This window comes from Erithacus rubecula (genome assembly GCF_903797595.1).
Source record: "Erithacus rubecula genome assembly, chromosome: 3".
Taxonomy (NCBI): domain Eukaryota; kingdom Metazoa; phylum Chordata; class Aves; order Passeriformes; family Muscicapidae; genus Erithacus; species Erithacus rubecula.
This window is the reverse complement of record NC_136689.1, coordinates 19,055,575-19,079,178: the sequence shown is the minus strand read 5'-3', so window position 1 is coordinate 19,079,178 and position 23,604 is coordinate 19,055,575. Positions and strand designations below refer to the sequence as shown.

Here is a 23,604-nt window from a genome sequence, read left to right as displayed (position 1 = left end):
TGTAGCTCTTTCAGGACAGTAACACTCCTGAAAATTTAAGTTTATACTGCTGGAAGTGTGTTGCCCACACTTGGAGTGACCCCTATGGGAGAAAATCAATGGGAGAGCTAAAATTCATAGGAAAAATAAAAAAAAAAACCCTAGTTGCTAATAATGATTTTCACATATAAATAAACTTGTTAGGAAATTATTCAGTGCTGGATGGGATGGATGGGATGGGATGGGATGGGATGGGATGGGATGGGATGGGATGGGATGGGATGGGATGGGATGGGATGGGATGGGATGGGATGGTTTGGATGCTGGGTAATTAAAGTGAAATACCTCTTGCTCTTTCATTCATATGTGAAAGGGAACAGCTTATTCAGAGGTTTTTTGCCAAAAGTTCCCTTAACATTAAACATTCACATTTACAAGAAACAATTCTTGTTGATAGCTGTGTAAAGAAGTTACAAGCTGTTGACATTCTTCTCTGGGATTTGAATTTGAATCTGAATTAGGTAAGAGAGAGTCAATTGCTTTCCATTAGAGTTCCTGAAGAAAAAAAATGTTGTTACTGTTGGATACAAGCTGAAAGATTCTTGTTTATCAAGAAAGGTCTGTTTAGTCTATTAACCTTGACAACCATGTCAGCATTTTTTTCTGTTTGTTTTCCCAAAGGCACTGTGTTGAAGTACTATGATATACAAAGCTATTTATAGTGTAGACAGTTCATAGCTATGCTTAAAAGACATGGGTCAGGGTTTAAATACCAGAGTTAAATGCTATTCTCTTTGACAATCTGAAAAGTTATTACGCTTAATCCTTGAAAATTAAAATGTGAAGGAGAGATGGAATCCCTAAAATATCAATCAGATAATTTTTAATTTCAGAGAGTGGTTGAGGTAAAAAGGAACCTCTGGAGCTATTCCAGTTACCTGCTTAGAGCAAGGCCACCTAGAACTGGTAACCCTCAAGTTAAGCATGTTCAGATTGCTTTTGACTCTCTCTAAGGATTGAGACTCTACAACCTCGCTGGGCAACCTATGCCAGTGCTCTCTCACCCTCACAGTAAATTAAAAAAATGCAACAAAACAAACCCTATCACACACACACACACAAAAAATTCTCTGTGTTCAAATGTATTTTCCTATATTTCAATTAAAACATCACTTTCTGCCTTTCCATTAGGAGTCACTGAGAAGAGTCTGGCTCTATCTTCTTTACTCCCCTTCCACCAGATACTATACAACTTAATAGATTTTTTTGAAAGGAAAAAAATTAGGGAAGCAATCAGGGAAAACAAAGTCCACATGTTGACACACCTGTGTTTGTGCCTGTTTTCCTTTGTTAACACATGATTAATATTGCTGTTTCTGTCTTGGCTTCCACAGATGAGCAAGAACTACTTTAATAGCACTCGTATATATTGAATAAGTGATTTACTTTATCTTTTTGATTTACTTCATCATTTCAGATTGTAGTCTTGACTCTCACAGCCACAGTATTTTATTTTTCTTTAGTCTGAATGCTGGTCTTTAAGCCCCAGTCTTCATCAAGTTGTGTTGGTGTAGCTCTGTGTCACACATCTGCAAGAACATGTTGTGCTGGAAAGTTGGGGAGAGGACCAATTCCACCCTTAGCTTTGTTTCCACATACCATTTTTTAGACCTATTTCTGTGCTTTTGACACTTTCTGCCTTCATCCCAGTTCCCAAAAGAGAGTAGCAACTTTGTCTCTTGCTGAAATCTCCAACTTACAGGTTTTCCAATGTCCCATGTTTGCTTGATCAGCCAGTTCTCCCCAGGCATCCCATCTCAGCATTTCTGCCCTGGTCCACACCATTCCACTCCTTCCTGGTTACCCCTAGCTTTAGGCTAGTCAGGTGGCCACTGTCTCTGTGAAGGCCTTTTCAAATCCTACTGTGCTCCCTGCCTACCATGAACACTTTTCTTGCATAACCTTAATTTCTGTCTTCTGGCCTGACTTCTAGATTCTCCTCCTTGTGGATCACACTGCTTTCATCCATCCTTCTTCTGTACTCTGGTTTTCTGCTTTTTCCATCCCACCACCTCTCCAGCCCCATTGTTCACAGATTCCTTTTTCCAGCCTCTTTATCCATCTCCATGTCCCCCTTGCACTCCCCCATCTTCTCTACTTCTCTGCTCACTCTTTCTGTGTGGATCATAGAATTCTGTCTGCAGGGCTCAGCACTGGTGAGATGCTGCTCACCCTCTGCTGGCCAAACCCTTCCACACTAAGCTACTGGGGGAGTGATGTGCAGCAAAAACCCTGTGCTGTCCCTTAGCTGGGAGAGGGGCACAGGTCATCCATCCAGCACTGCTTTGCTGAGTTTAAACACCCTCAACAGGGGTGGTATTTTTGCAGATTTTTAATTCTTGAACCATAAAAGCTATATGCAAATTTGCTTTGTGGAGCCCTGAGACAGATTTTGGTACTGTCATGATGTTTAAATTCAAGAGTGCAATGAGCAATTCAGCTTATTTACTGTCCAAGCTGCCAGACTCTGGCTGCTTGTGCTGTCTGTAGTGAGAATTACTTGTGACATGAAAGTCACTTATGGTGACAGCCTGAATAATGCCCTAAGTCTCTGTTGAGTGTATGTGAACTGCAATCCTCCCTGATTTCATATTAATTCCCGAAGTACAGGAGCTGATGAAATGATTAAAAAAAAAAAAAATATTTTAATACAGAGAAAGCAATATGTTTTCCTTATTTTTGGTGTTAGGAACACTTGTAACATTTCTGCTAGTTTGTTTTGTTTCCTTTTTTCCCTCCAGATTAGTTGTGAGAGCCATACCCAAAAAGGAGCAATCAAGCTACAGCACCCAAATTTCAATTGCTTACAAGAGCTGTATCAGACAAGCAAAGTAATGCGTGATGACACTGGCTTTGCCTAGTATTGACAGGTGTGGTTTCACACTAAAAACACTGTGTGAGAAAGCTTAGGAAATTACATTAAGGCTAATAAGTGTCTGTGACCACACTCATTCAGCATCAATTGGAGCAACCAACTTAGACAAGTGGTTATTACATTCCAGTAGAGGTGTCTGATGCCTGTTAGCCTCCATGCAGGAATGGTGCAAGTTTTATTTAGTCTCTGGGAATGCACTATTATAATATTATTTGTTTGAAGTGTAATTTGCAATTGATAGAATGCAAAGAGACCAGTTCAGCTGACAGATTAAACTAATGTTATTTTATAAACATATGGTTGGAAATAAAATTAATGTCCTCTGATTTCTATTTTGCCCTTTACTAACCATTTTCTTGGGTTTAACACTGCTTGTGGATACATACAAGAACGTAAAAAAATCCAGACTCATGAGTCACATCACATATAGTCAACAGAGGACTAAAGGTCTGTTTTTACAGAGAAAACAGATTGAGAGCAGAATATCCTACTAACTCACGCAAAGAAACTGAGTTAGTCAAGACAAGATCTATTTAAAATAACCAGGGGATGGTGCAGGGGAAAGAACAGGGGAGATATTTACAATGTATTTGAACTGCTTCATTTGCTGCTTTTGTTAGGAAAGAGGTCTTCTTCTTCTGTGGAAGAGAAGGAAGTTGAGTATGACACACTGGTTTTCAATGCTGTATCCTGTCATGAGATGTTGTGTATATTATATTAACTTGATTATGGATATCAATGGGCAAGCACACATCTCCTCCTTAAGACATTAAGTATTCCATATTTTTTTCTTAGTGCTTATGTATAGTTCTGGCTATAGGATATAGTGCTAGCAGCTGTATGAACTATAATGAATTGAGAGGATTGAGCTGATAAGGGATGGGTTTCATAGAGCTGTTTGAAAGCAGTTTTGATCAGGGTTGAGTTACTGGATGCCGACTGGTGGCCTCTTCCTGATTGTAAGGAAAAGCCTTTCGTAGAGAGCAATATTTCTGCGTGCCTGGTTTACTTTTATGCAGTATTCCTAAACTATCTTTAGTGGGATTTATTTTTAATCCCCATTTTAATATTAGTTTGGGAACGCAGTTGGTGAATTAGCCTCTGAAGTCTTTTAGTTGTGTTTTATCCTGCTCTTTGTCCTCTTTTACTCTTTCTTGCCTGCTCTGCCAGGCGGGTCCTTGGATTCTTCTGTCCCGGTGTGGCATTGCGTGCCGGATCCGCTTCCCGGGCGCTGGAGGGAGCGGGTGTAACTTTTCAGTTGCCTCATTGTGCTGCAGAGATAAAGTTACACCGTGTTTACAGAGCGGTCTGGGGCTCATCCGTGCGAGAAAGCACTGAAGCTATTCTGGGCTGTTTGTTTGCTTGTTTGTTTGTTTTCCAGAAGAGATTTTTCTTTTTGAGACACAGACAGTGAGATAGCTGCATGGATTTCTGCAGCACGGTCAAAGCAGCGAGGGGTTACGTGTGACCGATCCGAGCTGCCCGCGGCTGCCCGGCGCTGCCGGCTCGACCACCTCACAGCCCCACAGTGACCCCCTCACAGCCCCACAATGACCCCTCACAGCCCCACAGTGACCCCCTCACAGCCCCACAATGACCCCCTCACAGCCCCACAGTGACCCCCTCACAGCCCCACAGTGACCCCTCACAGCCCCACAATGACCCCTCACAGCCCCACAGTGACCCCCTCACAGCCCCACAGTGACCCCTCACAGCCCCACAATGACCCCCTCACAGCCCCACAGTGACCCCTCACAGCCCCACAGTGACCCCCTCACAGCCCCACAGTGACCCCTCACAGCCCCACAATGACCCCCTCACAGCCCCACAGTGACCCCCTCACAGCCCCACAGTGACCCCCTCACAGCCCCACAATGACCCCCTCACAGCCCCACAGTGACCCCCTCACAGCCCCACAGTGACCCCTCACAGCCCCACAGTGACCCCCTCACAGCCCCACAGTGACCCCTCACAGCCCCACAGTGACCCCTCACAGCCCCACGGTGACCCCTCACAGCCCCACAGTGACCCCTCACAGCCCCACGGTGACCCCTCACAGCCCCACAGTGACCCCCTCACAGCCCCACAGTGACCCCCTCACAGCCCCACGGTGACCCCTCACAGCCCCACGGTGACCCCTCACAGCCCCACAGTGACCCCCTCACAGCCCCACAGTGACCCCCTCACAGCCCCACAATGACCCCCTCACAGCCCAGGCCGCAGAGCGACCCCCTCACAGCCCCACAGTGACCCCCTCACAGCCCCACAGTGACCCCTCACAGCCCCACAGTGACCCCCTCGGGGCTCCCGAGCCGCGGCTCCCGGGCCGCACTCGCGCTCTCCCGGCCGCGCTTTCTCCGCACACAACTGGGGCGGTGTCTCGCCAGGCAGGGCAGGGTCGGAACACGGCGCTGCCGCCCCCCGCTTCCCGCATCGCCCCATCCCTCAGCCCGCACCGTCCCGTCGCGCTGCCCGCTCTGCTCCACCCCATCCCTCTGTCCCGCACGGCTCCGCACGGCCCCGGCTGGCGCTGCCCGCCCCATCCCTCTGTCCCGCCCCATCCCGTCCCTCTGTCCCGCCCCACGGCTCCGCGGAGTTTCGCAGTTTCCCATCCCGCCGGTCCCGCGGCCCTCGCAGCCTGGGAGTTCATGCCGAGAGCCGCGGTGCCTCAGGAGCAGCCCAGGCGTGGGAAAGCAGCCTGGGCCGCCGGCCCGGCTGGGACACGGCGGCTGAGGATGCAGAGGGAGATCTGACCTAAGGGCGCTCCGGGCAACTGGTGTCAGACTGTGAAGCAGTAACTATGTACCTTTTTGGCAGTGAGGAGTACGAAGTGGTAAGATGTAAACTAGTGATTTTTTTTTTTTTTTTCTCAGTTGTTATTTACTTTCAGTGTTCCAATCTCAGAGTTTATTGGGCAGCTTTGAATTTCTGTCAGTACCGTTTTTTCTGTGTTTGAACTTTAGTATTCACCAATTCTATTGCTTTTTTAATATGACGTTTTTCTTCAAGTTCTTCAGGTAGTGAGGTACTGTTTGCTAGATTAAATTGATTTTACTTTCTTTGACTTGTTTGTTGCACTGTGGTGATATTTAAAGTGTTTCACTACTGAGTATTATGAGGCTATTTGGACTCTGAGTTAAGCAAACCCGTACCTCCAAATAATTCAGAATTTGTCTCATACTTTGTAATGTAAATAGATTACATGGAGCTTACGGAACTGGCCTTAATAGTACGTTTGTGGGGATGTTGCCAAACCATTTCTTTTGTACAGTTCAGAGCATGTCATTGTAATGTACTGCAGTGTCCATCAAAAGAACTGGCTTATAAAAACCCAAACACGCCCACTTTAAGATCTGACACTCTTTACTTAAGTATGTGTGTAAAACAGTGTTTGAAATAAGTTGGTGATGTCAGAGAAGACCAGAAGAAAACCACTAACAGCTCCACACTTTTGCATGACATTGTTAGCTGACATAAAAGTTTGCAGTTTTGCAGCCTGTGGTTCAAGTGCTACTTTGTAAGCAAAATGGATGGATTCTTCCACCCACGCACATTTGCGACCGAGTCCAAATCTGAGGAGCTTTGGGGAAGAATAACACTGAAGAATACGCATGAACTCTACTATAGGACGTCAAAATAAATTTCAAAAGCTTAAAAGTGCTACATTCTTTGCATAGAACTGGCAATTACAAATGTTTTGTTTTGATTATTGAAGTTGCTCTTTGAAGTATGAAAGGGCCTTTTATGGCAGTCTGGGTTCTACAACACATTTCAAGGAAATAATTTAGTTATTTTGGATTTTTTTTTTGTCTTTTTTTTTTTTCCTCTTTTAAATTCTAACCAGCTATGTTTTTGAGATGCAAGAAATGTAGAAGACATTCAGGAAAATAATTTAAGTGCAGTTGCCTGCGCATTGAACTCATTTGTGTGTGTGACTTGCACAAAGTTTCACAAACCAAGCTAGGGAGCTGAAAAGAACTTAGTTTTTCCAAAGCGCTAAGCCACAGAGCACTGCACTGATTATACTATAGAATGTTTACTTGTGTATAAAAATTGTAAAGCAGGAGAGAGTGTCAAACTTCAAAGCTTTTTTTTTTTTTTAATTGGTTACATTCAGAAATTCGCAAATGGTTTCAAATTGCTCTTAACAGATTTTTGCATTTTCCTCATCATTGTATCCTGTGGAGTTACTTCCTCAGTCATACAGCAAGCAAGTCTGAAATTTTAAAATGTCTTGCAAATAAACTAGATGACTGAAGAATTGTGTTAGAGCTTTGTATTCAAATCTCAATCTCTTTATCTGATGCTGTTTCAGCTTCTGAAAAATATCAAAGAATTCTGTGTCATGGAAAGTAGTTTAATGTTTGAGACAGCTTTCCCAGGCACATGAGCCATCTCATTCCAGTCCCTTTTCTATGACATAGCTGTGCAAAGTGAAATAGCATCAATAGAAAAAGTAAGAAGCCCACCATGAACTGTGTGAGGTTGGGGTTTTTTTATTTCCTTTTTTCTTCTGTTCTCTTTGATATCTCTAGAGGTCCCTGAAACTGAAGAGTTTCTGTGCTCAAACAAAATGTGTCATTAAGTGCAAACTAAAATATCACTTGGGTTTTTCTTCTTAGTTTTTCTTTAGAGCAAGACAGTTCAGGGGAAAATAAGGATGCATTTTTTGGTGTTATTTTGGCAGCCAGACTTACCAAGATGTTTGCTTTACTCAGTCATAAGTAAAATAGAATTGATGGTGTACATAAAGCTTGAAGAACACTTTTATTGTTCAGTAAAGGCTAAATCAATGTGAAACTTCTATCTGTACAGATCTGTTGTTCATGAAGCCATATGCTCTGTACTGTGGAAAAGGCATTTGTTTTTTCTTCCCACACAATTACTTGAGTCACTGAAGGACAAAGTGAGTGAAAAGTGACAGTGAAGAATTTCAGGGTTTAATTTTAAGTTTACTATTAATTTAAAGCAGTTTTAAATAAGTTAAAGGAATTCTAGCTATGCATATAAAATTTGATTTTTTGCTAGGGAGGAGACTACTGATGAAAAGAAACATAGCATCATTAAATCATCTCTTAGAGGAATTCAGTAAATCCATCTCTTAAAACTCAGTATTTAAATAGAGTAATAGAGAAATGGAACTGTATGTGATCATTGTTTGCAAATCATGTGCACACACATATTTCCATGTGAGCATGCACACACATTTGCAGAAACATGAGTATCTGAAGTGTAATATAACTCAGTTGAATTTAATAGCAAAATGCCACAGACTGCTACTCCTAACTTTTGCATCCACTTTACTTCCTTTTAGTTCCTGTGTGTAAACAAGCCTGGATTATTAGCTTACTCTGAGTGCATATTAAGTTCAGGTATCTGACAGCACTGCTCAACTTTGAATCAACTTTGATACCATCTCCCACCACCCCCAGCTGACAAAGATAGTATTGCTTAAGGACCAGTTATCAAAAGAAAAAAGCTGGAGTTTATGACCATTTCATATTAAAAATAAAACCAAATTGTCATGACACAGTGACAAAAGCTGTATTTTTAAAATTAATAATAAAACCAGGTAGCAGTGGTCCTTTCCTATTTCCACGAGTATTTTCATAACTGTTATAACTTGGGATGCACAGTGTCTTTCACATTACATTTTAAAACTTTAAGTAGATGCTTATTAAGCTCTTTATGACTGATGAAATAAACATATAGTATCTTTTTAGACATTCTTTGCCATATACCCAGCAAAGTAAATTTGTTTGACTATAGAAGTGATTTAATTTCATAAATACAGGAAACTGTAAAAAGCTGCAGGCCCAGCAGTCTCATTTGTGGCTGTAACTTGTTTGTTTAGGCCTCTTCCTGTTGGTTTGCGAAATAAACCTCTGGTTAAAGGGAATAAATAAATAAATTAAACAGAATTGGAGTTGTTCATCAAAAATGAAACAGAAAGAGGGAGTTCCTTTTCACAGATGCCTGGTAGATCGTGGTCAGCATTACCTTCCCAAACAGCATCTAAAACATCCCAACAGTCTTTTGAGTTCCACATAGGGGGTGATGGGACTCCAGATGGTGCTTGCAAGTTTGGGAGGCTCTCCTGTGCCCCTGGGCTACCCTTTGCCCAGCAGAGCATCTGCTCTTCCTCTCAGGTGGAGGTCTGTGGGTGCTGGGCAGATCCAGCCACAGCCCCCCTGCCTTCCCGGGGCCCTGATGGAGGTGTGCCAGGGCTGATGGCACTGATTTGTGCCTAGTTGGGCACAGGAATCTTTAGTGTTTTGTCACTCCTTCCTACCAGCAGTCTCACCTGACAGAGACTTTGGCTCTGTTGCAGTAGCAACATTGATCCAACACTTTTAAGTGTTGGGTTATTCAGGATTTCTTCTGAGGAAAACCTAATCACTTGAAAGCTATTCTTCTGGAAAGCAGAGTAATTCAGAGGCAGCAAGTTTTCTTGGGTATCGGTCATTTATGAAAAATCATTGCATTTCATTGACTCTGTTGCATGCAACTTTTAGATTTTTACGATCAGTTTTTAACTTTCCTAAGAAACTCAAAACTTGGCTTTTTAAATTTTCATCTCCATAGATATTTTTCTTGGAAAACATCCTTAAAAAGAGTGGGAAACCTCTTTATAAGTCCAGTGAATTTCTTGTGATGTCCAGAGCATGTGTTTTGGTTGCCTTGGAAATCCAACATTTTTCACTTGTGTTCTCCAGGTAAAAGTTTTGAACTTGCCTATTTAAATTGAGTCTTCGCTTCCGTTGAGTTTGCCTATGTCCTCTTGAAGGATGGAGCACTTCTTTTGGAATATTAAGTATGATGTTGATAAATGCCAGTTATACTCATGGCTCCTGCCAGGCAGAATTATCTTCCAAAGAGTATGAAAATCTGCCTGCTAAATTTCTAAAGGAGGGGAATATCTTGGAGCAGTCAAATGTCATTCAGGTTTGAGAAGAGTTACATTTTGACTGTTCTTTATGAGTCAGACAGATCCCAAATCTTTGTGTACAGGCATTCTGCTGATAAGGCTAATTTTCAAGGGAAAACCCCACCTCTTTTAGAAATATTGTAAGTCCTAGAAATCAGTAGGGGGAGCACAGTAATGTGTTTACTCTGAGTAATTGCTCCTTACCTTATTTCAGAAACTGAGTGAAGGGAGAAAAGGATGCTGTTTAAGATTGGAGAGAGTCACTTGTAGCTTTTTAGCAATGGTAGTTTTCATCGTACTGTGGATTGACATGGGAATGTATCTGAAAATCATAAATCAGAATTGTTTCTTTGGGAACCTCTCCCTTGAATTGCATGTTTTTTATTACAACGATAGTTTGGCAAAATTACCTATGACAGAACAGTGTAAAAATCTAATCATAAGATTCTGGAATGACTTTTCCATATTCACCTTATTTAACCTAAGGCAACAGCATCTAATGCTGTGTTCAGATAGATAAGTTGTACAACATGTGAGTGTAACTTGAAGTACAGACACAGTCCAATTCAGTCTCTGAGGTTTACTTCAGAGCCATGAGTCTGTAAAATCCCTTGACTTGGTTTGTTTCTAGTGACAATAGGCCTTGGTTAATTTTCAACTGCAAATATTGTACAGCTGCACAAGAAATGGAGTTATTAATGCCTGAAACCATGTGTTTAGTGAGAAGAGCTCTTATGTGGAGCAAGTGAATACATGAAGATAGATGGGCTCACATCCAGAGCTGGATGCAGATTTGTGAAACAGTCACCCTTAGCAAGCCTTTTTCCTGTGGATTCTCTGCAGCAGCCAAAGTGTAGAAACAATACAGTTTTCCTAAATTGGAAGAATGAGGGTCATTCTGTATGGCATCATTCCCTATGGCTGGCTTGGAGACCTTGCAGCTGTGGTTTAAGCACTGTATATGAGTTTGGGATTTCCCCAAGGGAAGCCTGGGAGAGCTGCTGGTTTTGATGGTGTAGCAGAATGGCTCCTGAAACAGTTTCAGCTTAGAATAGGGAAACACTAGAGAGGAAAATCTTAATAAACCCATGCAGAGGAAAGTATTGGTCATTTCTGTGTTACTCCCAAGACACCCCATGTACTTGCCAGTTAGTGATTTGCACAACTGTAGTGACGATACTTTTTTCCTCTGAGAAAAGCCAGTGTTTAATCTAACATCCTGTAGTTCATGTGAAGTAAATTTTTAAATAATGATGTTACTGTTTGACCTTAATACAGTTTCTATTTCCTTGCCTCCTGTCTTTAATATGAATTTCAGTGACTGAAAATGGAGCCTTTTTTATTTCCAAGAGTGTACTGAAGGTATTTATGGTGTATTTGACCTTCCCCTGCCTCTGCCCCCACAATCCAATGCATGAGCAGTCAGTTAAAAGGTGGAGAGCTCTGTGGAGGCCATGGGTGGAGGCAAGAGCTTTGGGCCCTGTTATGTACATAAGTCTGTGAGCAGTAGATTAGTATCCCTTCTGTAGAGCTCAGAACATCAGTTTTTTAATGTAGAGTCCTGGGGAGTGTGTAAATCAGGGAGATTGAAGACAAGATTTCCCCTTCAGGAAATAACTTTTAGAAATAGATATTTCCAACAAAAAATATGAGGCGAGCCAATGACTGCAATTTATCTGGATCCTTTTGCACTGGTTTAGTGCCAAGTGGCATCTGAATGCAATGAAGGAAGGGAATGAGCATTTCTCTCATTGTGGAAGAGGATCATGGTGAATGCATGATGTTTGAGAAGCAGGTTTGTGCCTGAGGCATGTGTGAGAGGGAGTCCTGTGAAAGTCAAACCGTTTCCGACATTTAGAAACCAACCCAAATGAGCAGCTCCAGGTGCTAAAATAGCAAAAGAGATGTTTACTTCTTTTTAAGGAGTAGAGCATAAGAGAAATGGAGTCCAAAAACTGTCCTGGACTGGCAGGACCAGTGCAGTTCACCTCACAAAACACAAAGAAAAGGTAACAAAATCAAAATACTTAAAAATCCCACCAAACTGTTTGAGGGAGCTCTGAACCACTCAGCTACTTTTCCATTTGTGAGAGCAGTGGGAAGAAAGTCTCTCACAGGATCTGGCTTCTGAGTGTATTGATAGCACCAAGGCCTGGTGAAATCTGTAAATTCATCTATTTGTCTTGGTTTCAGTTTATTTCCATCTGAAGGAAATGGCCATGATAATGACCTGTCAATGCACTGATCAGCCTCATGCTGCCCAAAGCACTTTACCTCAGTAATGGGAACCAGCATGGAGTTGGGGAAGAAAAATATAACCTGATAACTTAATGACCAGGAACACTTGAGTTTTTCTATTCCATATTCATCACTTATTCTACAAGCCTTGATATAAAAAAATGGCTATTTTTCAGTGAGGAATTTGAATGAAGCTAATATAGCCATAAAAAGTGTTAATGGTAGGAGCAGTAATCTAGGCAGGACAGTGCAGAGTTAACAACAACCTAGTTAGTTGGACTTCTCTGATTTGTGTAGTTCTTGGATTTGTCTGCACACCTGTGTGTGTGTCCAGGCTTTTGGAAATTATTTACAACTTCCTCCCTCTTATGCCACACATATTCATAGTTCTTATTGAATTAAATGTCAGGAGACCTGTGTAGCTACAGATGTCCTCTGGGTAAAAGATACTAATGGCATGTGGTTTAAGTAATCAATTTATAATGCTTGAGGTGGAGCACTGCGTGGAAAAGTTGAGATATTTAGAAGGTGGCTTGAATGTCCTTAGTTAAGGAAATGGGGCATGCATATGCTGTGCATGAATATGGTGAAAAATAATTCCAGATCTTGCAGGGACCCCAATGTTCTGCCTCTAATAATAGCATTACTTTAAAGTTTGTTTTCTAGTTAAGTATTTGTGACATGCATTTTGAAGCCTGCATTGTTTAGGATGGATGTAAGGTAGCAGGAGGGGTAGCAGAAGGGTTAGCAGAAGATGTTTTATGTGCAAAATGGAAATCATGACTTTCCTAGAGCACATATGGAAAGCTAAAGTCAAGAAGGCACGTTCACACTGCCTGCAATCCATGCCTGCTGGCCTGGAGCAGCACACTGCTGTTTTAGACTCTATCCTGGGTAGCACAACTGCTCTCCCATCCATGGTGTGTGAGGTGGTGCCTGGCAGGCTGGATGGCTTTTGCTCTCTTGACCTTCCAAAACTCCCAGCTACAACAGCTCAATTAAGCACTCCTAGCAGGCAGGCTGGATACAGTCCAGTCCCATTTTGATAGAAACCTTCCACACAGGGAAACCAATGACCAGAAATTCCAGTTCAGAATATTTGATATAAAGTTTCTGTGATAGTCTTTTTGGGGCACAGGTCCTTTTTCTTTTTCCTTTGTTTTCCTCTTCTTTCACAGTGTGGCTGTGTGTTTATGTCTGTTTGGGAATATGTTTTTGTTTGCCAGTTGATGATAATAAGTAAGATTATTTGTTCTGATGTACAAATTCAGAAGCAGCTGACCAGAGCAAATTTCTAATTTATTTTTATTTAACACTGACTCTCAGGAAGGCTATCACAGACAAAAATATCCATCTACCTCTTTATCGAAGTCATGGACATCTATCATAATGAAGACATGTCTTCTCTAAACTATAAACAAGCTCCAGCAACTGGACTGACTAAATGAAATGCTGTTTGTTTACTTACACTGCATATTACTTTCCAGGTAATTACTTCAGCTGATGAATAAGAATTACAAAATCCTGAGGATAGGTACCACATTTTTTATAGGAATCATCAATTCTTTTTCCAGAAGTCTTTCATTTACACAGAAGTGGGTAATGATAGCCATGTTTTTTATTATTGCTTATTATTTTATAAATCTCTAGCCAGATTAATTTCTAAGATTCTGCTGGGAGAAAATTTAGCAAAACTTGGGTCTCCTCATTGCTGTAACTACAGAACCATAGGAACCAACCATTTTAAAATGTTTTTTCCCTGAGAAATGAAAGATTAAAATCCCTGGGAAATTCTCCTGTGCAGATTTAATTTTAAATTGTCATCTACAGCACAGTGTGATTCTAGACTCAATATTATTATATTCTTAGTTTAGCAATGCATAGGAATTTTTGGCATTTAAAATTCTAGAATTCAATACTATATTTTATGGTTTATGGTACAGTTTAGTGTTGTGTTAGAACTTACATACCAGTCAAATGGAATTAGTAAGTTTTGAGGTTAATATTTCTGGGTTTTTTACTTTAAGGAAGTTTCTGTGTTTTTACAAATATCTATACAGATGTTTATATTAAAAATAAATTATTTAAATCAAAGTAATTTCTTATTGGTATAATCAAAGCACTTATGTGTCAGAAATAAAAACTAAGAGTGCTTTCTACTCAGCTGAGTGCTTAAGTCTAAGACAGGTAGACTACTACAAGAATATATTTAAGCAGGAGGAACAGTAATAGGCCAGTTTATGGGTGCAAGGCTGATACATTAATATTACTAGCTGAGTATCATAAGAACATAATTGCATTTCAAAGCTATTCCTTTAAGTAACAACAAAGTATGATAGCAAAAAGATCTCTACATAGATTGAGGTCTTTTTATAAATTATATTTGCCTGAAATGAAATGACAAACTGAGTTTTTTCTTCACTGGAGGTAGGTGAAGTTCATTATATGTGCAGAAATGGGCCTTACAAAAATTGACTGTGCATTTCTTCATAGAATTGTTTCTGCTTGTGGAGGCAGCTCAGCAGGCTAATTTTTGAGGCTAAATGTCAAACTTCAGAGTTTATTATACTAAGACATACTTACTCTTAGAACTTCTTTTATCTGGTGTAGGAGTTAAAAATTAAAACTCTTTGTAAAGTTGCAAAATTTAAATCCATGGAGGTTGTCAGACCTCAACTAGACATGGTCCTGAGCAGTGTCCTGTGGCTTTGCATATGTTGGGCAGGAGGCTGGACTAGATGTCCTCTCCTCCATGTATCTTCTCACCACTCTCTCTACTTTTTTTCTTTGATTCCACGGAGAGAATGCAGCTATTTAAAAACCTTCAGGGCACAGAGGAGGAATCCCTATGGTTTTTTACATTGTAAGTCATAACTCACACTTAGAAATTTTCATCTTGTCCAGCAGTTGCCCGTGATTTAGATCCTTTTAGTGACGGATGCCCAGCAGAATTCTGAAATTTTGGGCTTTTAATCTTTAATTCACTTCCTTAATCTGGATTCCATGTAAATATGGGGATGATAAAATGAGATATGAAAGAGGCATTAGATTGTTACTCAAATATAGTCAATTTATTATATGTATCCTATTGGGTTTACCCCATATATTTAAAAAAGTTGTGTTGTTTCCCTTAATTCCTTCTAAAACGGAATAATTCATATTGTGTGCTGTAATTCTGTTATTCATTATAGACATCCTGGCAAGAACATGGGTGGCCTTCAGACATGCTTAATGAAATCATAAGGTTCCCTGTACAAGACCTTAGTCCTATATGTGAAGTTTTGATTTTGCTGGTGGACATTTCACTTGAACTTGACAGTGAGAAAATGCTTTTTTTCTTTTGAATGACCACCACTTGCACCAATTTCCTGATAATTTAAGATGCTTTGTCTTCTAAGAGTTTTCCTATGCACGCATGAATGTTATCCCCCTCCTGTCCTGCTAGGAACATGGATTTGTAAGGAAAAATGTTCCTTTCAAATCTATGTTTTACAATTCAGTTCAGTCATGTCTTTTTAGTACAAAATAATGTTCTCATCCCTTTGAATCCAAAGGTTCAGTGGAATTTGCAGGCAAGAACATTTGGGAAATGGTCTGGATGGGATTGTCCTGGTGTGCTGAGGGACAAAACATAATTCAGCTGATGCCATTTCCTATAGTTGTTTTTGCCTTGTCACCACAGGAATAAAACTTGAGATGTTCCTGTAATCAAATGCCTCTCAGTGAAATGAATACATTTAAAAAAAAATTGTGCTGTCTCACTTAGGGTTATTTTAAATAAACCTGGACATCTGTGTCTGTAAGTGTGGTGGGATAGATTAGTCCTGCCAGTTACGCAACGTCTTTTGTGGATCAGCTTGACTTGTAACAATTGAAAGTGTTGTCCTTGCACTTCTCTGGTAGACTTTATCATGTGAATGCAACGATATTCAATTTAAATAAAGTCTGTTTTAGTATAATCAAGAGAGGAAACAAGAAGGAACTGCTGTGTAGATCATAGGAAATTATGATTTTGAAAATTAATAAAATTAATAAAATTAATTTTAATAAAAATACTGACACCTTTTCAAAACATGAAAAGATCCAGATCTGCAGACAACTGACAAAACATGAGAGGTTATAAAAGACCACACTTGTATTACTGTGTCAGCTTCAGCAACAAGCATTTCCTTTTCTTCTGCATGATGAAGGAAACAATAATCCATGATTCTTTTTTTAAAGCATCCTAAACATAAAAACTTTGAACAGGAAGGGAGATGCTAACTGTATGAATTATTGCTGATCATAGATGGAATAACTATTACAGAAGGAATAATGGAAGGAGTGTAGAGCAAATCAAGAATGGCATTCTGGTTTACTTAAATGAGAGTTTTCAATATTTTGTAATAAGCATTTCAGCATAATTGAAATCAGTTAAAAATAAATGTAAAATTAAAAAATAAAAAGCAATAAATAAGAAAATGAATCCCCTTTTTTTTTTCCCCTCCAAAATGGAGTTTAGCTGGCATAATATTGAGAGCCAGGAGGCTTTCTTAAAGTGTAAAATCCTGTCTTGAATTTAGTGATGACTTCTGACTTTTACCTGCCCTGGGAATCTAGCATTGTGTCTGGAGAATCTTTGAGGGGTTTTGAGTACAAATGTATTTGAAGTGTGGTATAGCAGTGCATATACAATCTACTGAATGGGCCATAGGTGTGACCTAGGAGAGGTGATGCATCTTGGGTTTCTGTAGCATTTTTTAATTTTCGCCTGCCCATGCACACTTTGGAACTGACTTCATCTGAAGCAAGGTGAACACAGAGCTCCTGCTGAATGCTTGTAAGCAGAAAAAAAAACCCAGTTGTGCAATTAGACTTCTGCCTGTGTGGTTAAATTCAGAAGCCTAGAACTGCTGGATATTTATTGGCTGGCTTTAATGGAAAGATTCATAGAGTACAGAGGTGATTAAATGTTATAAAAATGTGTATTGTTAAAAATAAATGAAAGGAAGATAGTAGCTTCCAAACTATCCTTCTCATGCCAGGCATATAAACCCAAATAACACTGAGGTATTTTTTTGGGGGGTTTTGGTATTTTTATACAGTATTTTTCATCCTTGAAAAGATAGCTTTCTGCTTTTGTGATCTCTGCTGCTAAACTGGAGAGTGGCAAGAAGTAGCCAGAAAGTAGTTCAGAAATGTTCATTGGCCTGCCATCTCTTACATGCTTGAAATACTCTCTCATATTTCTCTCATATTACCCTGATATTTCTCCTCTTGAAGCTTTGTCCTTCTTTGCTACATTGCCATGGTGCTCATCCTCTTGATGATCTGAATGATGCCCATCATCCACCTACCTACTTTTGGCTGTTCCTTGTTGACTCTCTTGATCTTTAGGACTCTCATCCAAATATGAGTTGCTTTCCAAATTAGCACAGCAGAGTGGCAATCTCAGAGCAATCTCTCACCTTTGTCATATTCCTGTCCCTCAGTGGGAATCCAGCAGTACAGAGGTACAGCTGATACGTTAGGGTGGTAAACTGGAAGAGGTATAACTTTTGACTGAGCATAACTGTGTAAGTTTAAGGAGAAAATTACTTTAATTTCCAAACAATGGATCAAAGAGGAAACAGCAGCCTCTAGCCAGTGCAATTCCTGAAGAAAACAAATTGTCGGGGATGCCATAGGCTTGTTTGTATTTCTTTGATGAGAGTTAGCACAACATACTTTGAGACCTTAAGACTTGAAGAGCTCGAGTCTTTCATCACTGCAGGCGCTGGAGACTCATTTGTTACCAGCAACTTGCTAGGGTTGTGTTGGAAGAGATCTCTTTATCTGAGGGATTTTACAAAGTTGATTGATCCTTGTAGCATATAAACAATTCACTTTACAACAAACTGAGGTACTGCTTGTCTTAAAATTTTTGAAGAAGTTGACTGTTGCATAGCAAATCTGAACATGATGGTTTGCCCAAGGTGTGTCCCTTTTTTGAGAAGAATTCTATTATATTTCTAGTCACAGATTCTTTAGGAATCCCAAACTTCTGATTACTTTATGGAAAGTAGTACAGGCACTCTGTCCAGATCACAGCATTCATCAGAGCATAGCTGCTTTACTGCGACCAGTTTTGGTGTCCCAACAGAATGATGTGGATAAATCAGAGAGGATTCAGTGAAGGCCTGCCAGGATGGTTGCAGCTGGATCTCTTGACTTGCAGATACAGCCTGAGGGAATGGGGCTTGCACAGCCTGGAGTTGGGATCTCTCAGTATCTACAAGGAGGTTATCAACAGCAAGGAGCTAGGCTCCTCAGAAGTGTGTATGGCAAACGTAGGGTAATCTTTTTTCTGCCAGTGTTCAGTATTGCAACAATAGATGAAAGAAGAACCAGTGGTCCAAAATTTGGTGTATCCTCTAGAAGAGGAAATGACTCAGTCAAGGATATGATGTAATGTGCTCTCCTGACCCAGGCAGAGTCTGTTCTGAAGCAGAAAGAATGTTCCTGATGTTTCTCTTATGTCTAAAATACAGAAAATGCTTGGTCTTCTAGGTTGCAATAATTTTAGAAACCTGAGTTCAGTTGTTATCTTGGTATCTGTTGTATTTTCCAACCTTTGAACGTCCCAGAACACAAAAGATATTCCAGTATTGAATTATGAAAGTTCACCACACCATTTGGTGCTTTTATGATTTCCTTGAATTTTTCTTCTGCAATTCATTTATATTTTATTTTCTTTCAAGTTAGCATCTAATGATTAGCACCATCTTCAGAAGCAAGCACATTTCTGTTTCCATGTTGCCTAATACATACCCTGCCCTTTTAACCCTCCCATCTTCACTTAAGCAATCTTGTCTCTAGTGTTAGCATAAATCCATAGTACAAGATCTGTTTTTTCTAGGAGAAAATACACATAGGTTTATCCAATATTGTATATTGTAACAGATGTTTTCCTTTTATTATTTTTTGTTTTAAATAAGTATTATTTATGCTCTTTGCATTCTTGCATTGCCTTGCAGATGAAAAACAGGAACAATAACATACAGAGGCTTTGGTCTTATTCTTAGGTAAAGACATGGGGATAATGCTCTAAAAATGAGCAGACTCAGAATCACAAACTGTCTCACTTGCCTTCTTTCAAAGGACAGTTGGTGGAGCTGTGCAAGCAGTGACAGCTGTGTAAATGGGATGGGAGAATCAGGCATGTTGTGCTTCCTTTAGCTGGATACCCTCATCTGCTGTGTCATCTACTCCATCTGTGTGGATGCACTAGGTCAAGTGGCTTTTAGTGGCAAATCTAAATGAGCCAATGGATGTGAACAGTTGGCATCATACATTAACTGATGTATCTGTAGTTTAGAACAAAAACTATGAAAATAAATGCTGGAGAAAGGGAATTTTTCAATATTATTTTGGTAGGTAATAGACAACAGGGACAAAATGCTTTCCAGAGATATTTTCATTCATGTAAAGTATTGCAGACTGTTGCATACTTGAAATCAGCTGGGAGTAGTTGTAATGTGTAAATAGTGAAAAATGAGCCTCAACCTCCTGGTAAAATCCCAAGTAGTTTGCTTTGTTTTATGCTAGACCTGGTGGATAGGTAAAGGGTATAAAGAAACAGTCAAGGAGTCTATGAAGATGAAGACTAAAGAAAAGGACTAACACCTGAAACCACAAGGACTCTTGTAGCTTTGACACTCTTAAAAACTGGGCTTAGATTTAGATTAGGCCCTTTGATACGGATGCATATATTTTTTGTCGTGTTTATATCCTGAAATAATTGATGCCAGGCAGTATAAAATGGCTTACTTGGTGTTTCTGGCAGTATCAAAAAGAAGGCTGCAGATGCTTAAAGGATCATTGTGCCTTCAAGAGGTATCTGGGCTGAATCAGGAATGAACCTCTGTTTTAAGGGCTTGAGGTTTCAGTGAGCCTGAGTGAGGGAAATTTTATTAATTCCTTAGTCTGCATATGCACAGTTTATCAAAGGTGTTGGTAAGGAAACCTCTCCTAATCTAAGCAGTGAGCAAATGGCAGTATTCTATGTCATGGCAGTCATCCAATGTTGTTAACAAGAGACCATGACTAGAAAATCAAAATTTCAGTAGCAGACGATCTGGAAAATAAACTTACCAGTAGACAACTAGTGTATGACAGTGGTTTCTTCAGACTGTATGATTGTCAGACTAACTCATTAAGAAATAGCAAAAAAGATACTTATTTAAACAGACAAAAAACGTATTTATGGTATGAAAATGAAGGGTAGCAAGCAAAAAATATGTATAAAAGCAGTTGTTACCTTTGAAAGCTGACAAAGTTTGAGTGCTGGAACTTGAAGCTGTCGCTGGCACAGTTGAGAGCCCCTGGGTAAGGATTAAGGGACAAACAAATAAAGCAGATATCATTGTGGGAGTCTTCTGTAGGGCACTCAGCTAGGATGATTACACTGATGAATAATACTTTTAGGAATTAAGGGATAAATCATCCATCCTTGTTCTTATGAGGAACTTCAACTTGCCAAGTGTTAACTGGGATCACTACAAAGCTAGCAAAAACAGGTCCAGAAGATTCCTAAAACATCTGGATGATAATAACATTATGGCACAGGTACTAAGGGAGCTGCTGGGAAAGATGCCCCTTGATTTGCTGCTTGCTGACAAAAGGATCTCGTGAACTGGTAGTTGGTGACAGAGACAATCAAGAGCTGAAAATCTCTGGTGACAGGAGGAAAATTGCCAGCAAAGCTTAACTTCTAGATATGCTAGTTATGAGGTGACCAGACTTCAGGCTGCTCAGGGAACTGGTGAATAAGGTTCCCTGGGAAAATGCTGCTGAAGATGTTGGGATCCATCAGTGCTGGTTGTTCTTTTGGCACCACCTCCTAAGGGCACAGGAGCGGGCAATTTCAAAATGTCAGAGGTCCAGCAGGCAAGAGAAGGCTGGCTTGGCTGAGTAGAATCTTCTTCTGGAACTAAGGCAAAAAAAGCCAGTGGAAGAAAGGTCAGGTGACATGGGATGACTGCAGAGAAGGTACTCACCACTGTATGGAGAAAACTCATGCAGCTGAAGCTCAATTAGAGTTGAAGCTACCCACTGCTGTGAGAACAGTAAAAAGTATTTTTAAAGAGGCAATCCAGTAATAACTTTTACCCATTACTTGATGAGTATGATTACCTCACAAACAGGGACATAGGAGAAACAGAGATGTTTAATGCTTTCTTTGCTTTGACATTGATAATGAGCTTTGGAGGTCCCAGGGATCTGAGCATGGAGGAGCCATGACTGTGAGAATGATAAACTCCCAGTCAGCTCCAAATTTGTGCAGCATTTGCTGCCTGTCAGTCTGTGGGGCTTGATGAGATTTATCCAAGAGTCCTCAAAGAGCTGGCTGATGTCATTGCAAGATCTCTCTCAAGGATTTTTGAACAGTCTTGGTGATCTGGAGAGGTCTCAGTTGATTGGAAGTTGGAAAATGTCCCAGTTTTCAAGAAGGGCAAGAGGGATGACCCTGAAAATTACAGGCCTGTCAGTCTCACTTCAGTGACTGGAAAACCATGGTGAATGTTGTTCTGGGAATTACTGAAAACCACCTGAAAGGCAGTGCTTTGTTGGTCACAGCCACACCACTTCTTGAGGGGAAGGTCCTGCTTGACAGATTTATTTTCTTTTTATGACAATATAATCCGCCCACTTGATCAAGGGGATCCAGTTGATGGAATCTTTCTGGATTTCAGTAAGGTTTTCAATGCCATCCCTTACAGTGTCCTTGTGCACAAGATGTCCAGCTCACAGCTGGATAAACACATCATGTGATGGGTGAGCAGCTGGCTCATTGTCAGGCACAAAGGGTTACAGTGAATGGAGTGACCTTAGACTGGTGACCTGTCACTAGTGGGGTTCCACGGGGCTCCATCCTCAGCCCTGTGCTCCTCAACATCTTCATCAATGACTTGGGCACAGGACATACTGATATACTGAATAGGTTTGGTGATGACACTAAATTAAGATGAGCTGTTGGCTCCCTTGAAGGCAGAGATGCCCTGCAGAGAGATGTTAATAAATCAGAGGAGTGGGAAATCACCAGCCACATGAAGTTCAGCAAGGGAAAGTGCTGGATTCTGCACCTGGGATGGGGCAGCCCTGAATGTACGGACAGACTGGGGAAAGAAAATGCTGGAAAGCAGTACCATGGAAAGGGATCTGGAGGTCATGGTTCATGGCAAGTTGAACATGAGCCAGTGCCCTGGCATCCAGGAGGGTCAACCCTGTCCTGGGGGGCATCAGGCACAGCATCAGCAGCAGGGCAAGGGAGGAGTTATCCTGCTCTGCTCTGCACTGGGGCAGCCTCATCTGGAGTGCTGGGGACAGTTCTGGATGCCACAATATAAAAAAGACATTAAACTGTTAGAGAGCTTCCAAAGGAGGGCAACAAAGATGGTGAAGTCTGGAGGGGAAACTGTATGAGGAGCTGCTGAAGTCACTTGGTCTGTTCAGCTGGGAGTCATCACAATTACAATTACAATTCACTTGTGAGAGGAAGCAGAGGGGCAGGCACTGATCTTTTCAGTGACAGGACCCAAGGGAATGGCCTAAAGCTGAGTCAGGGGAAGTTTAGGCTGGATAGCAGAAAAGCTTCTTCCTCCAGGGAGTGGTTGGGCACTGGAACAGCTCCCTAGGGAAGTGGTCAAGCACAAAGCCAGGCAGAGTTCAAGAAGAGTTTGGAAAATGCTCACAACCAATGGTGTGATTCTTGGGGATGGTCCCTTGCAGTACCAGGAGTTAGACTTAATGATCCTTGTGGGTCTCTTTCAACCCAGGATGTTTTATGATTATGTGAAATAATAAAATACATAAGAAGTCACTGTATATGCTAAACATCACCATTTTTAATAAGGTAAAAAGCAAACAAGAAAGCAAACCCCCAAACCTTCAATTTTTTATCTGGAGTAGATTAAAAATGTTAGATTTGAAAACCAAGTAGGGCCTGTATGTATGGATATAAAAGATAAAATTCAAGGAAAATAGGTTTTTTTTTTCCCTTCAGAATTCTCCACTGGTAACAGAATTTCATGTTGAATTTTCAAGGAAGCTATTTTTAAGTATGCAGAAAATCTTAATGACTTGAACCAAAATCCCAGATAAAAATATACTGACGATCTGGAACACAGAATCTAAATTGGCACTTCTAACTGAGCTGAGACAAATTGGGATGATGGTTGCCATGCTTTCCTGCAAATTCTTTCCTTTTCTAGCTTTCTGTTTCCTTGTTGACATCCCAGATGTGTTTTCATTTTTTCCTTTTTTTTACTGTCCACTTTAATTTCATGGCTGACCCAATATTTGTCTTTCTGTCTGTGCTCTTTTATCAACACAAACCATTTTTCTATACTCTAAATTATTTATTTTATGAGTTGTCATTCTGTAATTTAAAATTCTTCCTTCGTGTTATTTGCTGCTTATTAATAAATACAATCAAAAGTTTTATTTCCATTTTTTTTAAAACCTTTAATTTTTCACCACTTCTGCCCCAGTAAACAGCACCACA

The 23,604-nt window shown here is 40.5% G+C and overlaps 1 protein-coding gene across 8 annotated transcripts in view; it reads left to right on the top strand.

Moving 5' to 3' along the window:
- The window catches only part of CACNB2 (calcium voltage-gated channel auxiliary subunit beta 2), a 238,149-nt gene that overhangs the window by 129,171 nt on the left and 85,374 nt on the right, over positions 1-23,604 (top strand). Inside the window, exon 1 of one of the 8 annotated variants that reach the window (XM_079301736.1) lies at positions 5,477-5,747. The exons of the other annotated variants lie outside the window; for them this stretch is intronic. Within the exon in view, the coding sequence (XP_079157862.1) occupies positions 5,715-5,747 (33 nt within the window). The 5' untranslated portion in view covers positions 5,477-5,714. Of the gene's footprint in view, positions 1-5,476; positions 5,748-23,604 lie in introns of those variants that run through there. 8 annotated transcript variants of the gene reach the window in all.